General features: G+C 43.3%; 4 protein-coding genes and 1 pseudogene across 7 annotated transcripts; 4 read left to right on the forward strand and 1 right to left on the reverse strand.

Annotated features, from left to right (window-relative positions):
* Positions 1–3: 3 nt before the first annotated feature.
* LOC108614425 (peptidyl-prolyl cis-trans isomerase pseudogene) lies at positions 4–865 on the forward strand (annotated as a pseudogene). Its single transcript, XR_016270015.1, has 2 exons — positions 4–142; positions 208–865. The product of XR_016270015.1 is annotated as a peptidyl-prolyl cis-trans isomerase pseudogene (transcript).
* Positions 866–1,233: 368 nt separating this feature from the next.
* Positions 1,234–3,533, forward strand: LOC108614423 (arylsulfatase B). Its single transcript, XM_018008540.2, has 5 exons — positions 1,234–1,573; positions 1,655–1,814; positions 1,872–2,360; positions 2,430–3,326; positions 3,398–3,533. The coding sequence occupies exons 1-5, from the start codon at positions 1,349–1,351 to the stop codon at positions 3,445–3,447; spliced, it is 1,821 nt and encodes a 606-aa protein (XP_017864029.1). The 5' UTR covers positions 1,234–1,348; the 3' UTR covers positions 3,448–3,533.
* Positions 3,534–3,758: 225 nt separating this feature from the next.
* On the forward strand, positions 3,759–5,210 carry LOC108614752 (uncharacterized). Its single transcript, XM_018009000.2, has 2 exons — positions 3,759–4,122; positions 4,181–5,210. Exons 1-2 carry the CDS (start codon positions 3,775–3,777, stop codon positions 5,078–5,080), a joined length of 1,248 nt encoding a protein of 415 aa, XP_017864489.1. The 5' UTR covers positions 3,759–3,774; the 3' UTR covers positions 5,081–5,210.
* ais (DExD-box helicase 52) lies at positions 5,211–7,299 on the forward strand. The gene is made up of 3 exons (XM_018005264.2): positions 5,211–5,371; positions 5,424–6,814; positions 6,873–7,299. The coding sequence occupies exons 1-3, from the start codon at positions 5,309–5,311 to the stop codon at positions 7,198–7,200; spliced, it is 1,782 nt and encodes a 593-aa protein (XP_017860753.1). The 5' UTR covers positions 5,211–5,308; the 3' UTR covers positions 7,201–7,299.
* Positions 7,300–8,206: 907 nt separating this feature from the next.
* On the reverse strand, positions 8,207–12,764 carry dbo (Kelch-like protein diablo). 3 transcript variants are annotated; one of them, XM_018007909.2, is made up of 6 exons: positions 12,183–12,764; positions 11,002–11,826; positions 10,249–10,940; positions 9,988–10,177; positions 9,740–9,927; positions 8,207–9,621 (listed from the first exon to the last, which is right to left on the reverse strand). In XM_018007909.2, the coding sequence occupies exons 2-6, from the start codon at positions 11,770–11,772 to the stop codon at positions 9,597–9,599; spliced, it is 1,866 nt and encodes a 621-aa protein (XP_017863398.1). In that variant the 5' UTR covers positions 11,773–11,826; positions 12,183–12,764; the 3' UTR covers positions 8,207–9,596. The 3 variants fall into 3 exon arrangements, with proteins under 3 accessions (XP_017863398.1, XP_089324577.1, XP_089324576.1); XM_089468451.1 differs by lacking the exon at positions 12,183–12,764 and adding an exon at positions 11,916–12,088; XM_089468450.1 differs by lacking the exon at positions 12,183–12,764 and adding an exon at positions 11,892–12,088.
* Positions 12,765–12,796: the final 32 nt, after the last annotated feature.

The following is a 12,796-nucleotide window of genomic DNA, read 5'->3' on the forward strand; positions in this document are numbered from 1 at the left end:
AAATATCCCTAGAGACTCGCATCCCAAGGAAATAGTAGGCCATTAAATTTCCGATTTCTCAGTTCAATTTTCGCCGTGCTACGGAACACAACTAAACAAAAAAAAAAATAAATAAAATAAAACCCTCGTAGATAATTCTCATGTGAGTTGGCAAAAATTTATTTTTAATATTTATTTCACAAACCTCGCATTATATATTTTATTTAGCTGATCAAAAAATATGTCTTTGCCACGTGTTTATTTTGACATCAACGCCGGGGGCGAAAAACTCGGCCGTATTGTGATGGAGTTACGTTCAGACGTTGTGCCCAAGACCGCTGAAAACTTTCGCGCTCTGTGCACTGGGGAGAAGGGCTACGGCTATAAGGGCTGCCCGTTCCATCGCGTCATACCGGGCTTTATGTGTCAAGGCGGCGATTTTACCAATCAGAACGGCACGGGGGGTCGTTCGATTTACGGCAATAAGTTTGCCGACGAAAACTTTACGCTGAAGCACACGGGTCCGGGCATTCTATCTATGGCAAATGCCGGACGTAACACCAATGGCTCGCAGTTCTTCATATGCACTGGGAAGACCAATTGGCTGGACAACAAGCATGTTGTCTTCGGCAAAGTTGTGGAGGGCATGGATATTATAGCCAAAGTCGAGACGATGGGCTCCAACTCCGGCAAGACCTCGAAGAAAGTCATTATCGAAGACTGCGGCAGCTTGTGAAGAGGCTCAAATTAATTTAATGTTTCAGTATGTACACAGAAATACTTGAAATTTGTAACCCATTAAAAGGGCCATTAAGTAATGAATATATAAATTAAACTGGAATAAAATATAATAAAAAAAAAAAAAAAATAAATAAATAAAAAACGTATCAACAATCTGCCTAATTGCAGATAAGAAAAATGCAATCAAATATAACTTTATTATTGCTTACGCTTCTCTCTCCCTCCCACTCTCACTACAGGGTATTTGCTGGTCTAGCACACGTAACTTTTAGGCTATCAGTCGATATTTACGTAAGCCAATGTTTGCTTTCCGTATTCTTTAACTTATAGCCCCAAAAGTTCGCCACACATTTTGCATTCTAATGCCGTCGAGCTGCTCTAATTGATACAGCATTTTTTATTTATCAATTTCAATAAAAATTTCAGGTTTGTTAGGTTCGACAGCCGCCGTTGCTTAACTGCCACTTGACATTAAAATGACAAAAACGCCGTGAGATATACAGCCGACTGCTAATTGTTAAGTTGTCTCTGAGCGGTGTTTGATCAGTGTCTCTGCTGCTGCAGCAGTAGCGTTCCAGCAGTTCCAGCATTAGCAGCAGCAGCAGCACAAGCAACTGCTGTGTAGATAATGCTTGTATCAGTCGTTTTTGAGCAGCCGCATCGAACGGTTTTTGGAGCGGCATTTAAATATTTTTCATATTATCATTCATTCATCAAAATGCGCGTCGTCATCTTATCAGCACTTTTACTATTGCTCAATCTCGGATGGGTTAAAGCGTACGACCGCGAGACAAACACGACAAGAACTGGCAGTAAATTGCCTAACATAATCATCATAATGGCCGACGATATGGTAATAGAGATGAGAAAATCTATAGATCGGAGTAGGTCGACGGCATATAGATAATTAACATTCATCAACTGCGAATTATAGGGCTTCGACGATCTGAGCATACGCGGCGGACGTGAGTTTCTTACACCGAATATTGATGCATTGGCCTTCCATGGACGTCTACTGGATCGCCTCTATGCGCCGGCCATGTGCACTCCATCTCGCGGCGCACTGCTAAGTGGAAAATACCCAATACACACAGGTGAGATTTGTAAATGCGTATTAGTTGATCTCTTTTATGTATAGACTTAACTCTCAGGCACGCAGCACTTTGTGATTAGCAATCAGGAGCCATGGTCCTTAAAGTTGAATACCACGTTGATGCCAGAGATCTTTCGGGCGGCGGGCTACTCAACGAATCTGGTGGGCAAATGGCATTTGGGTTTCGCCAGGCCGGAGTTCACGCCCACCCACCGGGGCTTCGATTATCATTATGGCTATTGGGGTGCATATATTGATTACTATCAGCGCCGCTCGCAAATGCCGGACAAGACGTACATAATGGGCTATGATTTTAGACGAAACATGGAGGTGGAGTGTGCAGATCGTGGCGTTTATATGACGGATTTGTTGACCAATGAGGCGGAGCGTGTGATACAAGAGACTGCTGCTAAGCAGCAGCCACTATTCCTCATGATCAATCACCTGGCCGTGCACACGGGCAACGACAATGATCCATTGCAGGTGCCAGAGGAGGAGCTGCAAAAGTTCGCCCACATCAAGGATCCGAATCACAGGAAGTATGCAGGTAAGCTAAGAGTGTAATTAATAATGCAATTATTAATTAAGATTAATTAATTAATTAATATTTAAATAGCTATGGTTTCGAAGCTGGATCAGAGCGTGGGCCGTGTGATAGGCGCATTGGCGCGTGCCGAGCAGCTGGAGAACAGCATTGTGATCTTCTACTCAGACAATGGCGCGCCTTCGGTGGGCATGTTCGCCAATACGGGCTCCAATTGGCCGCTCAAGGGACAGAAGAATTCACCCTGGGAGGGGGGCTTGCGGGTGGCCGGCGCTATCTGGAGTCCCTTGCTCAAGGCGCGCAGCAGTGTATTTACCCAGCCGATTTATGTTGGAGATTTCCTGCCCACATTGGCGCATGCTGCAGGCATAGAGCTGCCCGACTCGCTGCAGCTGGATGGCATTGATTTGTGGCCACAGTTGTCGGGCCCAAAAGAAGCACCACATGTGCCACGCGAAATTCTGCACAGTCTCGACGATGTGTGGAACGTGAGCTCGCTGCTGTTGGGTTATTGGAAGTATGTGAATGGAACAACCTTGGCGGGGCAGTACGATCAGCAGCTGGTGCAGCGCGAACTCGATGACCTTGATCCTCGCGCCAATCGTTATGTGGTGGAGGTGCGCAACTCGCTTGCCTCGAGAGCGCTTGCCCGCTTTGACCAGCAGCGCCTTACGCAGCATCGCATGAAAAACATTATGATAGACGCTAAGGTCGATTGCGGCGATATGCAGCGCGGTTGCAATGCCCTGTTGGAGGAATGTCTGTACGACATGAGCGTCGACCCGTGTGAACGCAACAATCTTGCTTATTCAGAGCAACATGCGGAAATACTGGCGACGATGCGCCAACGTATCAAGCAACTGCGTGCTGGAGCTGTTCCAATACAAAATCTCCCGGGCGTCGCCTATGCAAATCCTACCTTGCATGAGTGTACATGGGATCTGTTTGAAATCAAGAAACCCGGTTCAGGTAAGTTGCAATTCAATAAACAAAATATACCTCATTTGAAAATTACTTTTAACTGCTTATTTTATTTTCAGTTCCGTTGGAATGCGATATGCATGGTATTCCTTGCAGTGCCCAAATTTAACGGTTAATGCCGATACCGATTTCGGCTAGTTTGACTATCGAATATGCTGCAACAGTGAGAGTCTGGCAACGCTGTAGATTTTTTGAAAAGTTGCTATAGAATTTCTATTTAATTTACGTTTTATTGAGTATTCTTAAGCAGTTATTGTTATTATGTGTATATTAAATGTTTTTGAATGCCTTTACATAAACATAAAAAACGCATTGAATTTGAAATAACAGCTTTCAGTTGAATACTGTCAGCTGATGGACTTGTCAAACATTGTTAAGGGTGGAAACGAAAACTCATACCAAAATCTTTAGCCGACACAAAAGTTTTGCTGACGGCATGGAAGAACGAGCGGTTTTGGCAAATATAGCCACGATTATTGCTAAGGATTTGCTCATCGATGAGCAGCCAAAGCAGGCAGGTTTCTTTTCCAGCACTCTTCCGTTGCTCGATGCCAGTGAGGATGACGAAGCGGAAATCTTTGCGTTGATGCAACAAAAACGTGCCGCCGGGCAGGTGAAGGGAAAGCTCAAGCGGACACACCTCTCAGAGACAGCAGCCGCAACCACGCAACCAGCAAGCAAAGTCCCCAAATGTGAGTGGAAATATGCAGAGCTTAATTTGCTGCACCGCTATGTGGATGCCCAGTTCGAATCCTTCCTACATATGCGAAAGCTAACGTTTCTGGTAAGTAACATTGAAACGGTATAGAAAATGCAAAGGTTACACAAATGATATCTTGCAGAAAATCCAGCAGGCTCTGGAGGAGATTCTACAGCGAAATGCCCTGCCAGGCATGCCGGCGCCACAGACAACCCTCTCACTGGCCCTATGGAAACTGACCACGGATGAGCACTTTGAGGAGATTGCGCGCAAATTTCAGTTTCCTTGGTCGCTGTGCCAGCAGGTGGTGCGCAGCTTCTGGCATATCATCTCCGATAACTATGAGAGCTTCATCAAGTGGCCGAATTCTCTGGAGGCACAGCAGAGCACGCTGCAGGGCTTTCAAAACTTGCCACAGTTGAGTTGCTTTCAGGAGCTATTTGGCATCATATCCTTAAAGCGCCTGGAAATTTTCTTGGAATCGGAGCATGCCGACGTAGCTGTAGTTTTGCAATTGATTTGCAATGGGGAACAGAAGATCATCGATTGCTATGTGGAGCTGGAGCAGGAGTACACGTTTGAGGATTCGCCAATCGGACAAACATTGGCTTTAAATCCACGCACAATGCCAGCGAACAGTTATCTAATTGGCAGCACATGCTTTCCCCTCAAATCCTATCTGATTCGTCCCATTGAGGCTGAATGTTTCCGTAAGGATTCCGTCTTCAACGCGCTATTGGAGCCCGCCTATCAATTGTCTAACAATGTGATGGACTCCCTAGCTCGTCGCTTTCACACTTTGTATGCATTGGAGGCGCGAGATTTGAACGAGGTGCGGCTAATTGTGGAAAGCATTTGTGCCATGCATAACTTGTGCGTGGACTTTGGAGATGATTATTTGGATACAGAGGGAAGTGGGGAGAGCAAATTTAATTGGGGTGGAGATCTGCCAGGACGTGGAGGTGGCGAGAAGGATACAAAGGGATTACGACGGCGTATGGAACTGCTTGATACATTGGTTAACACTGAGGAGGGTGATTAAACAATGAATGAATACCAAATAAAGAATCATTCATTCAAGATAACATGTCTTTAAATTAAATCAACGACGTTTAATACGAATTATGTTACCGTGCTATCGTTGATATACTATCGATGTTTTCGTGCTTAGTTTCGATAGCTTGCTTGCCGCATGCAGAGCATCTGGCAGCATTGTAATAAAAACAAAACAAATGCACGTGCGCTAAATTTGGTTTAATTTAAATAAACAATGGATACGTATGATATATTTAAACAATTAACAGCTGGTGTACGATTCACCAAAAAGCGTACGGTATGTATTGATTGATTGAGTTATAACTATTTCTAAATACAATGCTTGACAGGCTCCGCCATCCAAGCCAAACGGCGTAAGTGCTGCAAAGGAAACACCTCCTCAGCAAAAACCTGTTATTAAGCCAGCTGAAGATTCAGACTCTGGAGAGGATTGCTCTGCAGCTGATGACTTTCGTTTGCTTGCTGACACTGGTACAGCCGAAAACGCTCCCAAGCGTAAAAAGGCCAAAAAACAATTATCAAAGGAGCAGGCGGAGCAGCTGCAACGTGTCGAAGAGATTAATGCTCTACGCAAGCAGAACTTAATAACAGTGCTGGGCAAGGATGTGCCAGCACCTATTAAGTTATTTGATGACCTGCGCACTTCAGAGTACAAATTACTGCCACGTTTGCTGGAAAATCTCACATCCTATGGATTCGCACAGCCAACGCCTATACAAATGCAGGCACTGCCAGTGCTGCTGAAAGATAGAGCGCTGATGGCCTGCGCTCCAACCGGGTCAGGTAAAACGTTGGCCTTCCTCACGCCCATCATAAACGGCCTGCGTTGCCATAAGACTACTGGTTTACGCGCACTGGTGCTGGCGCCAACACGAGAGCTGGCGCAGCAAATTTACAGGGAGTGCGGGGAGTTGACCAAAGGAACAGGTCTACGTACACACTTTATCAGCAAGGTGAGCGAGGCGAAGCAGCAATATGGACCCGAATGCAAGCAGAAGTATGACATACTGATTTCGACACCGAATCGTGTGCGTTTCCTGCTGCAGCAGCAGCCACCGCTGCTGGACTTTAAATCGATTGAGTGGCTTGTGCTGGACGAGGCGGATCGTCTTATGGAGGAAGGCCAGAACAACTTCAAGGAGCAGCTGGATGACATCTATGCCGCTTGCACGAATCCACAGAAGCGCGTTGCCTTCTTCAGTGCTACCTACACGGTGCCTGTGGCCAAGTGGGCGTTGCGGCATCTTAAGAATCTGGTGCGCGTCACAATTGGCGTCCAGAACAGTGCCACGGATACGGTGAAGCAGGAGCTGCTCTTCGTGGGATCCGAGAGCGGTAAACTGTTAGCTGTGCGCGAGATGGTGCGCCAGGGATTGCAGCCGCCCGTGCTGGTCTTTGTGCAGAGCAAGGAACGTGCCAAGCAGCTGTTCGAGGAGCTGCTCTACGACGGCATCAATGTGGATGTCATACACGCAGAGCGAACGCAGCACCAGCGCGACAATTGTGTGCGCGCCTTTCGCGAGGGTCACATTTGGGTGCTCATCTGCACGGAGCTGATGGGGCGTGGCATCGATTTCAAGGGCGTCAATCTGGTCATCAACTATGACTTTCCGCCCAGCAAGATTTCCTATATTCATCGCATCGGACGAACAGGTCGTGCGGGTCGTCCCGGACGTGCCGTTACCTTCTTCACGCAAGACGACACGGCCAATTTAAGAAGGTAAATGAGTATTAATTTCAAACTTTATTACATTGATTAATTATGTCCGATTTCACAGCATTGCCCAGATCATCAAGAACTCGGGCGGCGAAGTGCCGGAGTACATGTTGCAAATGAAAAAGGTTAGCAAATCGGAGGCGAAAATGCGTTCCAAGAAGCCGCTGGATCGCGAGGATATAACAACCAAAATACGCCCTGAAACGCCTAAAAACTCTGTCAAGCTGCAGAAAATTGATAAAGCCGAAAAAGTTCTCAAGCGAAAAGACAACACGGATAAGAATTCGATAAATAAAGCCAAAAAATTGGGAAAGATGAAAGAGCAATTGAAGGGCAAAGCGCCCTTGGCTAAAGGCAAAGCGAAAAAGTCGATGAATGCGTCCAAATGATTTACTAATTTCAATGAAATATTTTAATTAGTTAACTATTATTATTACATTAAATATGTACATATATGTAGCAAACAATATATTTTCTCCAACATCTTAGATGTCGGATGTCTTTAGCCTTCAGCATCTCTATGATTGCGCCTGTTGAGGTCATTAACTCGCATATGCCGCTTAAGATTGTGTGAATTTTACGCAGTTTTATGGATTTATGAACCTGTCTATTGGACTTTTGACTAAAAGCTTTGGTTGGCCTATGTGCACACATGTGTATATGATCTCTGACATGTTTGCTTTGAATGTAGATATTTGGACACTTATAATGACGACGGTGGCTGGTGTGGGTATGTTTGTGGGTCATTTGATTGCAAATATCATTTAAATATTGCCAATCAATCGCCTCTGCGTTGGTCAGTAATTTCTGACTGGTTTTAGATTGTGAAATATTAACACGTTTGGGATAGCGCGGCTAGTTTTTCCAATTTGTTTACTGGGGTCTAATTGCATATGTATGTCTTTCATGATTCTCATGGTCATTAACTTCATAAACTTATCTTCCTCTCATCTCTCGTTGTGCTCCATCTTGATGTCAATCACAGGTCCTAAAACAAATTTAGGGTAGGGAAATTATTTTATCTTGTTCTGTTTTTAAATTTATTTACATTATGCAAATCCTTTCAAGTAACTTTTGTTTAAACTATTTACCAATAGCCCATATAATATATCTATAAGAATGACAAATCGGCACAAGCAAATTCATCATATTTTATCCCTAGAAATCAAACTTATTTTGCATGCAAGCAACATACAAATAACATCAACAGTTTAGGACACTGTTAAAGGACGCACTTAATCATGAGCTTAGGGTGACCTAATTTGGCATTATCACTTATCGAAACGGTAAGGACTGCATTATCGATATTCCGTTTATGCTAAGAATTTAAAATTTGAAAACAATTTAACTGTTACAATAGGCTGACCCCTTTATCAATATATAAAATGCAATATATATTTAATGCGGTACTGATATATTTAGTTTTTAATTCATATATTATCTTATATGTGATACCTTTTATTTTTGTGTGTGTGTGTGTGTGTTTTTTTTTTTTTTTACTGTGCAATTATTTACGTTTTCTGTTGATTTGATTTGCATTTTTTAGTGTGTCAATATCTTAATATATATAAATTAATTTTGTTAAATGCTATTCTTAATCTAGTTTGGAAGCAAACTTCAAATTTGTTTTCCAAATTAACAACGTTTCAAATAATAATATCTTATGCAATATTTACTCGCATAATGAGACGAAAATTCTTTAAAAAATTAAGAATAAATAAATATGAATGATGTAAATGTATATATAAATGTATGTGTGTGTGAGTTTAATAAGTCAATAACGAAACAAGGATTATTAAATAAATCATATAGATAAAAACCTACTATCATAATCAGAGCTGTCATTTTTTTCGATTTTTTTTAATGTTATTTCGAGTTGGTTCCTTAGCAACATATTGTGAGCTGTGCAGCTGTCACAACATTTAACAAATTGTGTTTTCGAGAATAGTTTAAACCTATTTATTAGATGTATATGTATATGTATGCAGGTTAGTCGTTAATTGTCTCTATTGAAATTAGTTATGCACTAGGTAAGATCTAAATTTCATTGTAATTTCAATCCTTTTAAGCTTGATAGGAAGCTGTCCTTTATGGGGCTTATTTACTTAAATTATTTATTTTTGTTATTACTCATTCTTAATGCAACTATGATTTAAATTTCTCTTTTTTTTTATAAGCCCTACATGCAATATTATTGTTTTTATTTTCGAATACATATTTCTTGGTTTGTTTATCATAGCATTTTACAATATGCATAATTAATTTATAATCGAATTCTATATTATATTTGATTTTTAATGCTTTGTTTTTGTGAGGGTGCGTGAGTTTTTCTTTTTTGTTTTCGAGAACTTGTAGATTATTTGTTTTAGGGAGAAGGCATGTTAGAAATTTCCTGGAAATTTTAACCGTGTGTGTGTTTTCGTTTTTTTTACATAGAACATGCAGGATTTGTTGCCAAATACATTTTCCATTCATGTTAAATATGTATATATGTAGGTGTGGGTTTTCATTAGCTTAGATTTAACACTTTGAATATTTGTTAAAAACTCGCGATACAATAAACATTTTTCTTTTAACGCGCTACCAAATGTGGAAACAATTAACAATCAATTATACAATTACGTCCTTAATGTTCATCGACATCATAACGCTGAAAAAAATTTGGCTTCGATTTGTTGCAGTTTGCTGTGGACCTGTTTGTGTATTCTTTGTTGATGCTCCTTCAGTAGAAATGCGGCGGCGGCAACGTTTGAGATGGCAACGCTGACGTCGGCTTCTGCTCCCATCAGACGACCGAATCCTTCCTTATCCTACGTTTGTTCATTTTTGCGTGTGCATAATGTGTAAAAAAAGGAGCAAAATAACGTTATGCAGGTAAGAATGAAATCACTTTATAGTTAATACTCTAGATAAAACTATTTTGCGCACCACATATAATTCTCAGTCTGAGGTGCGCGCATAACGCCAACGCCGCCGCCCAAACGGCGATAGTTCATGCAGCCGCAAAGGCGCCATTGATTCGTCTCTGGATCGTAGACCTCAATGGTCTTCAAATAGGCGGAGCCATCAAAGCCGCCCACAGCATACAGTTGGCCATTAACAACGGCTAGGCCGACCTGAATAAAAGGCAAAAATTAGTAAACATTGTAAATAGTCTATAATAAATTATAAATTACGCCGCTGCGTCGTGAGGTCATGGCCACAATTGGACTCCAGGTGTTGGTTAGCGGATTGTAGCGCTCCGCAGAGGACAGCTCCATGCAATCATCGCGACCGCCGACAGCATAAATATAATTATTGAATACGGCGCAGCCAAGGTGTTTACGGCGAGTGGACATGGGATTAACAGCAACCCATTTGTTTTGTCTGTTATACGTGAATTAGATATACAAATATCGTATTAGATATTATTAAATTGGCTTGAAGAACACAATTACCTTGGGTCATATCGTTCTACAGTATTGAGCGGGCACTGGCCATCAGAGCCACCTATGGCATAGAGATGACCGCTCAGGACGGCAACAGCAACACCCAGACGGCGTGTGGTCATTGGTGCCACCTTGGACCATTTGTTCTCCTTGGGATCATAGCGTTCGACATGATTCAAACATTGGACGCCATCCTGACCGCCCACAGCATACAGAAAGCCATCCAGCACCGCTACGCCGACGCTAGTGCGGCACGATGTGGTGGGCGCCACATCGCAGGACCATTGATTGGTCTGTGGATCATAGCGCTCTATGCTATTCAAATAACTCTGGCCATCGTGCCCGCCAACGGCATAGAGTAGATCATTGAGAACGGCAACACCGACGCCACAACGTCTTTTGCTCATGGGTGCAACCATTTTCCAGTCGTTGGTCTGTGGATCGAAACGTTCGACTGAGGCGATGGCATCGCCGGAACACCAACCGCCAACTGCGAACAAGACTTCGCCACGTCGTGTGGGTTTCCGTGGACGGGTGCGTGGACCCTGCATCAATGGACGTTCCTGCGGCAGGAGCAGGTAATTTTTGGCCTCATCGACCAGATCGCGGCATGCCTCGTCCGAGCGTACCAAGAGGTCCGAGCCCACAGTGCCCACCAGGAACTTGGGCGAGAGTAGCGGCAAGCGCACATGCTGAAGCACCTATGAATATAAATTACATAATAAGAAAAAATTTAATTTCAATTTTTATTATCCCACTCACCTGTGCCAAATGCTGTCGCCTCTCAGCGACATTGTACTTAAGCCAGGACATGACTGCATTGAAAACTTGCTCCTCGCTGCGCACATTGAGCTCGTCGCTGCAGATAATATCGACCAACTGGCCAACGGGCAATAGCAAGAACTCCTCGCTCTCCATGACCTCCTGGAAGTTGTGTTGAGTGAACTTGTCGGCAATGCGCAGTAGCTCGCGGCAGGAGTGCGTGTCGGCGAATGCGCGTATGCCCAGGCAGTTGGTCGGATCGAGTTGGCGCTTGAGAAACTCGCAGCAAATATCCTGAATCTCTACGAGCTGTAGCAGGCAGGCGGCAGGCAGCAGCGTCTGTACGTTGGACTCCTCGACAATGATGTGAGCGGTATAACAGAAATCAATCAATAGCTCCATGGCGTTCTCATCGATGTCGCGTATGGTGACCTCGGTTTGGCGCGACTCCTCCAGCTCGCCGGTGAACATGGCACAGAAATAGGAGCTGCAGGCGCTCAGTATGACGCGATGAGCGAAAATCTTGCGTCCGCCTACATTGAGCACCACATCGCAGAGCTCTCTATGGCGGCGCAGCATGTTAAGCTCGGTGAGCGTCACTTTCGGATGCTTCTCCGATGTGTGAGTGAGACGGGCCGGCGAGGGTGGGCGCTCGGTGCCACTAGTGCCGCCACTGCCCAGGCCCGTGCCCGTTGTGCCTGTGCCTCCGGTGGCAGCGGCTGTACCGCCGCTGCCAAGGCCCGTAGAGCCAGGCAGTAGAGGGTCGCCCATTCTGTTCGCCGCTAAGCGCAGCGGGGCGGAAGCCCAACCCCACACGGCGTCTATCTATATTAAAGAAAAAAAAAGAAAAAACAATTAAAATCAGTGGAAGAGAAAGAAAACGTCTTTGCCTTTAACATCGCCAATCGCCCGACCTTTGAAGTGCGAGACTAAGAGATGTGTGCGTGACAGGCCGTCCGTATATAAGTTTCACGCCCCAAGTCTTTAAAGTGTGAAATATTGTGTAAAATGTGAATGTCATTTGTTACTTGAACAAACTAATTTTGTGTACTATTAAAATTGTTAATACTTGTCTATTTCCAACTTAAATTATATACAGGCATGCTTCATTTTATTTTATTTTTTGGGGAGTGAGACAATCACGCGCTCATCTCTACGTGTGCTCGTTGTAGACTCAATACCTTTGCGTCTCTGTTATCCACGGATCCAAAGCACGTCCACGGAAACCAGGTGCAAGCGGAAATGTTCGAAAATGCAATTTTGCTGCTTACTTAATATGACATCTGTGCTTATAATTAGTTTTTCGCGTTTTCAAATTGTTTTTGCTCTCGCAAATAACCAGATTTTACACTACCACGGACTTTTTTTTTTATGTGTGAAAAATCGAACAATCAAAAACACACAAATTTTGTAACGTTTAGCTAAACTGTGCACGTCAGTTACAAATAACTGCCAGTGGTGGGCATAATGTAAACACTAATTGCATTATTTAGTAATACAATTGCTTGAATTTTAGCACACTAAACACAATTTTTCACAATATTTTCATCAGAAGCTTCTCGCTGAGACAGATAGAGGCAGGCCGTTTTAGAGCTACGAGTTATCGATAAGGTTAAAGACAGTACATTTCACCCTCTCGATAAAATCATTGCGATAAAAGCTTATCCATTTAAATGTTATAATTGCACTTGGACTAAAACTGATGTTATCCTTTATTTTTATTGATTATTTCAGAAAATTTTGCATTATTATCAATACAATATCAAAGGAAGTAGTATTGATCGAGTTTCAACTC

The sequence above is a fragment of the Drosophila arizonae genome, chromosome 4, assembly GCF_054131065.1.
Source record: "Drosophila arizonae isolate 15081-1271.41 chromosome 4, UAZ_ARI_1.0, whole genome shotgun sequence".
Classification (NCBI taxonomy): domain Eukaryota; kingdom Metazoa; phylum Arthropoda; class Insecta; order Diptera; family Drosophilidae; genus Drosophila; species Drosophila arizonae.

Coding starts and splice junctions, on each gene's coding strand:
- dbo (XM_089468450.1), bottom strand. Junction 10,178..10,248: donor GTAGAACGATATGACCCAAG/GTAATTGTGTTC, acceptor CACGTATAACAG/ACAAAACAAATGGGTTGCTG. Junction 9,928..9,987: donor TGACCTCACGACGCAGCGGC/GTAATTTATAAT, acceptor CCTTTTATTCAG/GTCGGCCTAGCCGTTGTTAA.
- LOC108614423 (XM_018008540.2), top strand. CDS start 1,349: ATGCTTGTATCAGTCGTTTTTGAGCAGCCGCATCGAACGGTTTTTGGA. Junction 1,815..1,871: donor AAAATACCCAATACACACAG/GTGAGATTTGTA, acceptor CTTAACTCTCAG/GCACGCAGCACTTTGTGATT. Junction 3,327..3,397: donor AATCAAGAAACCCGGTTCAG/GTAAGTTGCAAT, acceptor TTTTATTTTCAG/TTCCGTTGGAATGCGATATG.
- LOC108614752 (XM_018009000.2), top strand. CDS start 3,775: ATGGAAGAACGAGCGGTTTTGGCAAATATAGCCACGATTATTGCTAAG. Junction 4,123..4,180: donor TGCGAAAGCTAACGTTTCTG/GTAAGTAACATT, acceptor GATATCTTGCAG/AAAATCCAGCAGGCTCTGGA.
- ais (XM_018005264.2), top strand. CDS start 5,309: ATGGATACGTATGATATATTTAAACAATTAACAGCTGGTGTACGATTC. Junction 5,372..5,423: donor GATTCACCAAAAAGCGTACG/GTATGTATTGAT, acceptor AATGCTTGACAG/GCTCCGCCATCCAAGCCAAA. Junction 6,815..6,872: donor GACACGGCCAATTTAAGAAG/GTAAATGAGTAT, acceptor CCGATTTCACAG/CATTGCCCAGATCATCAAGA.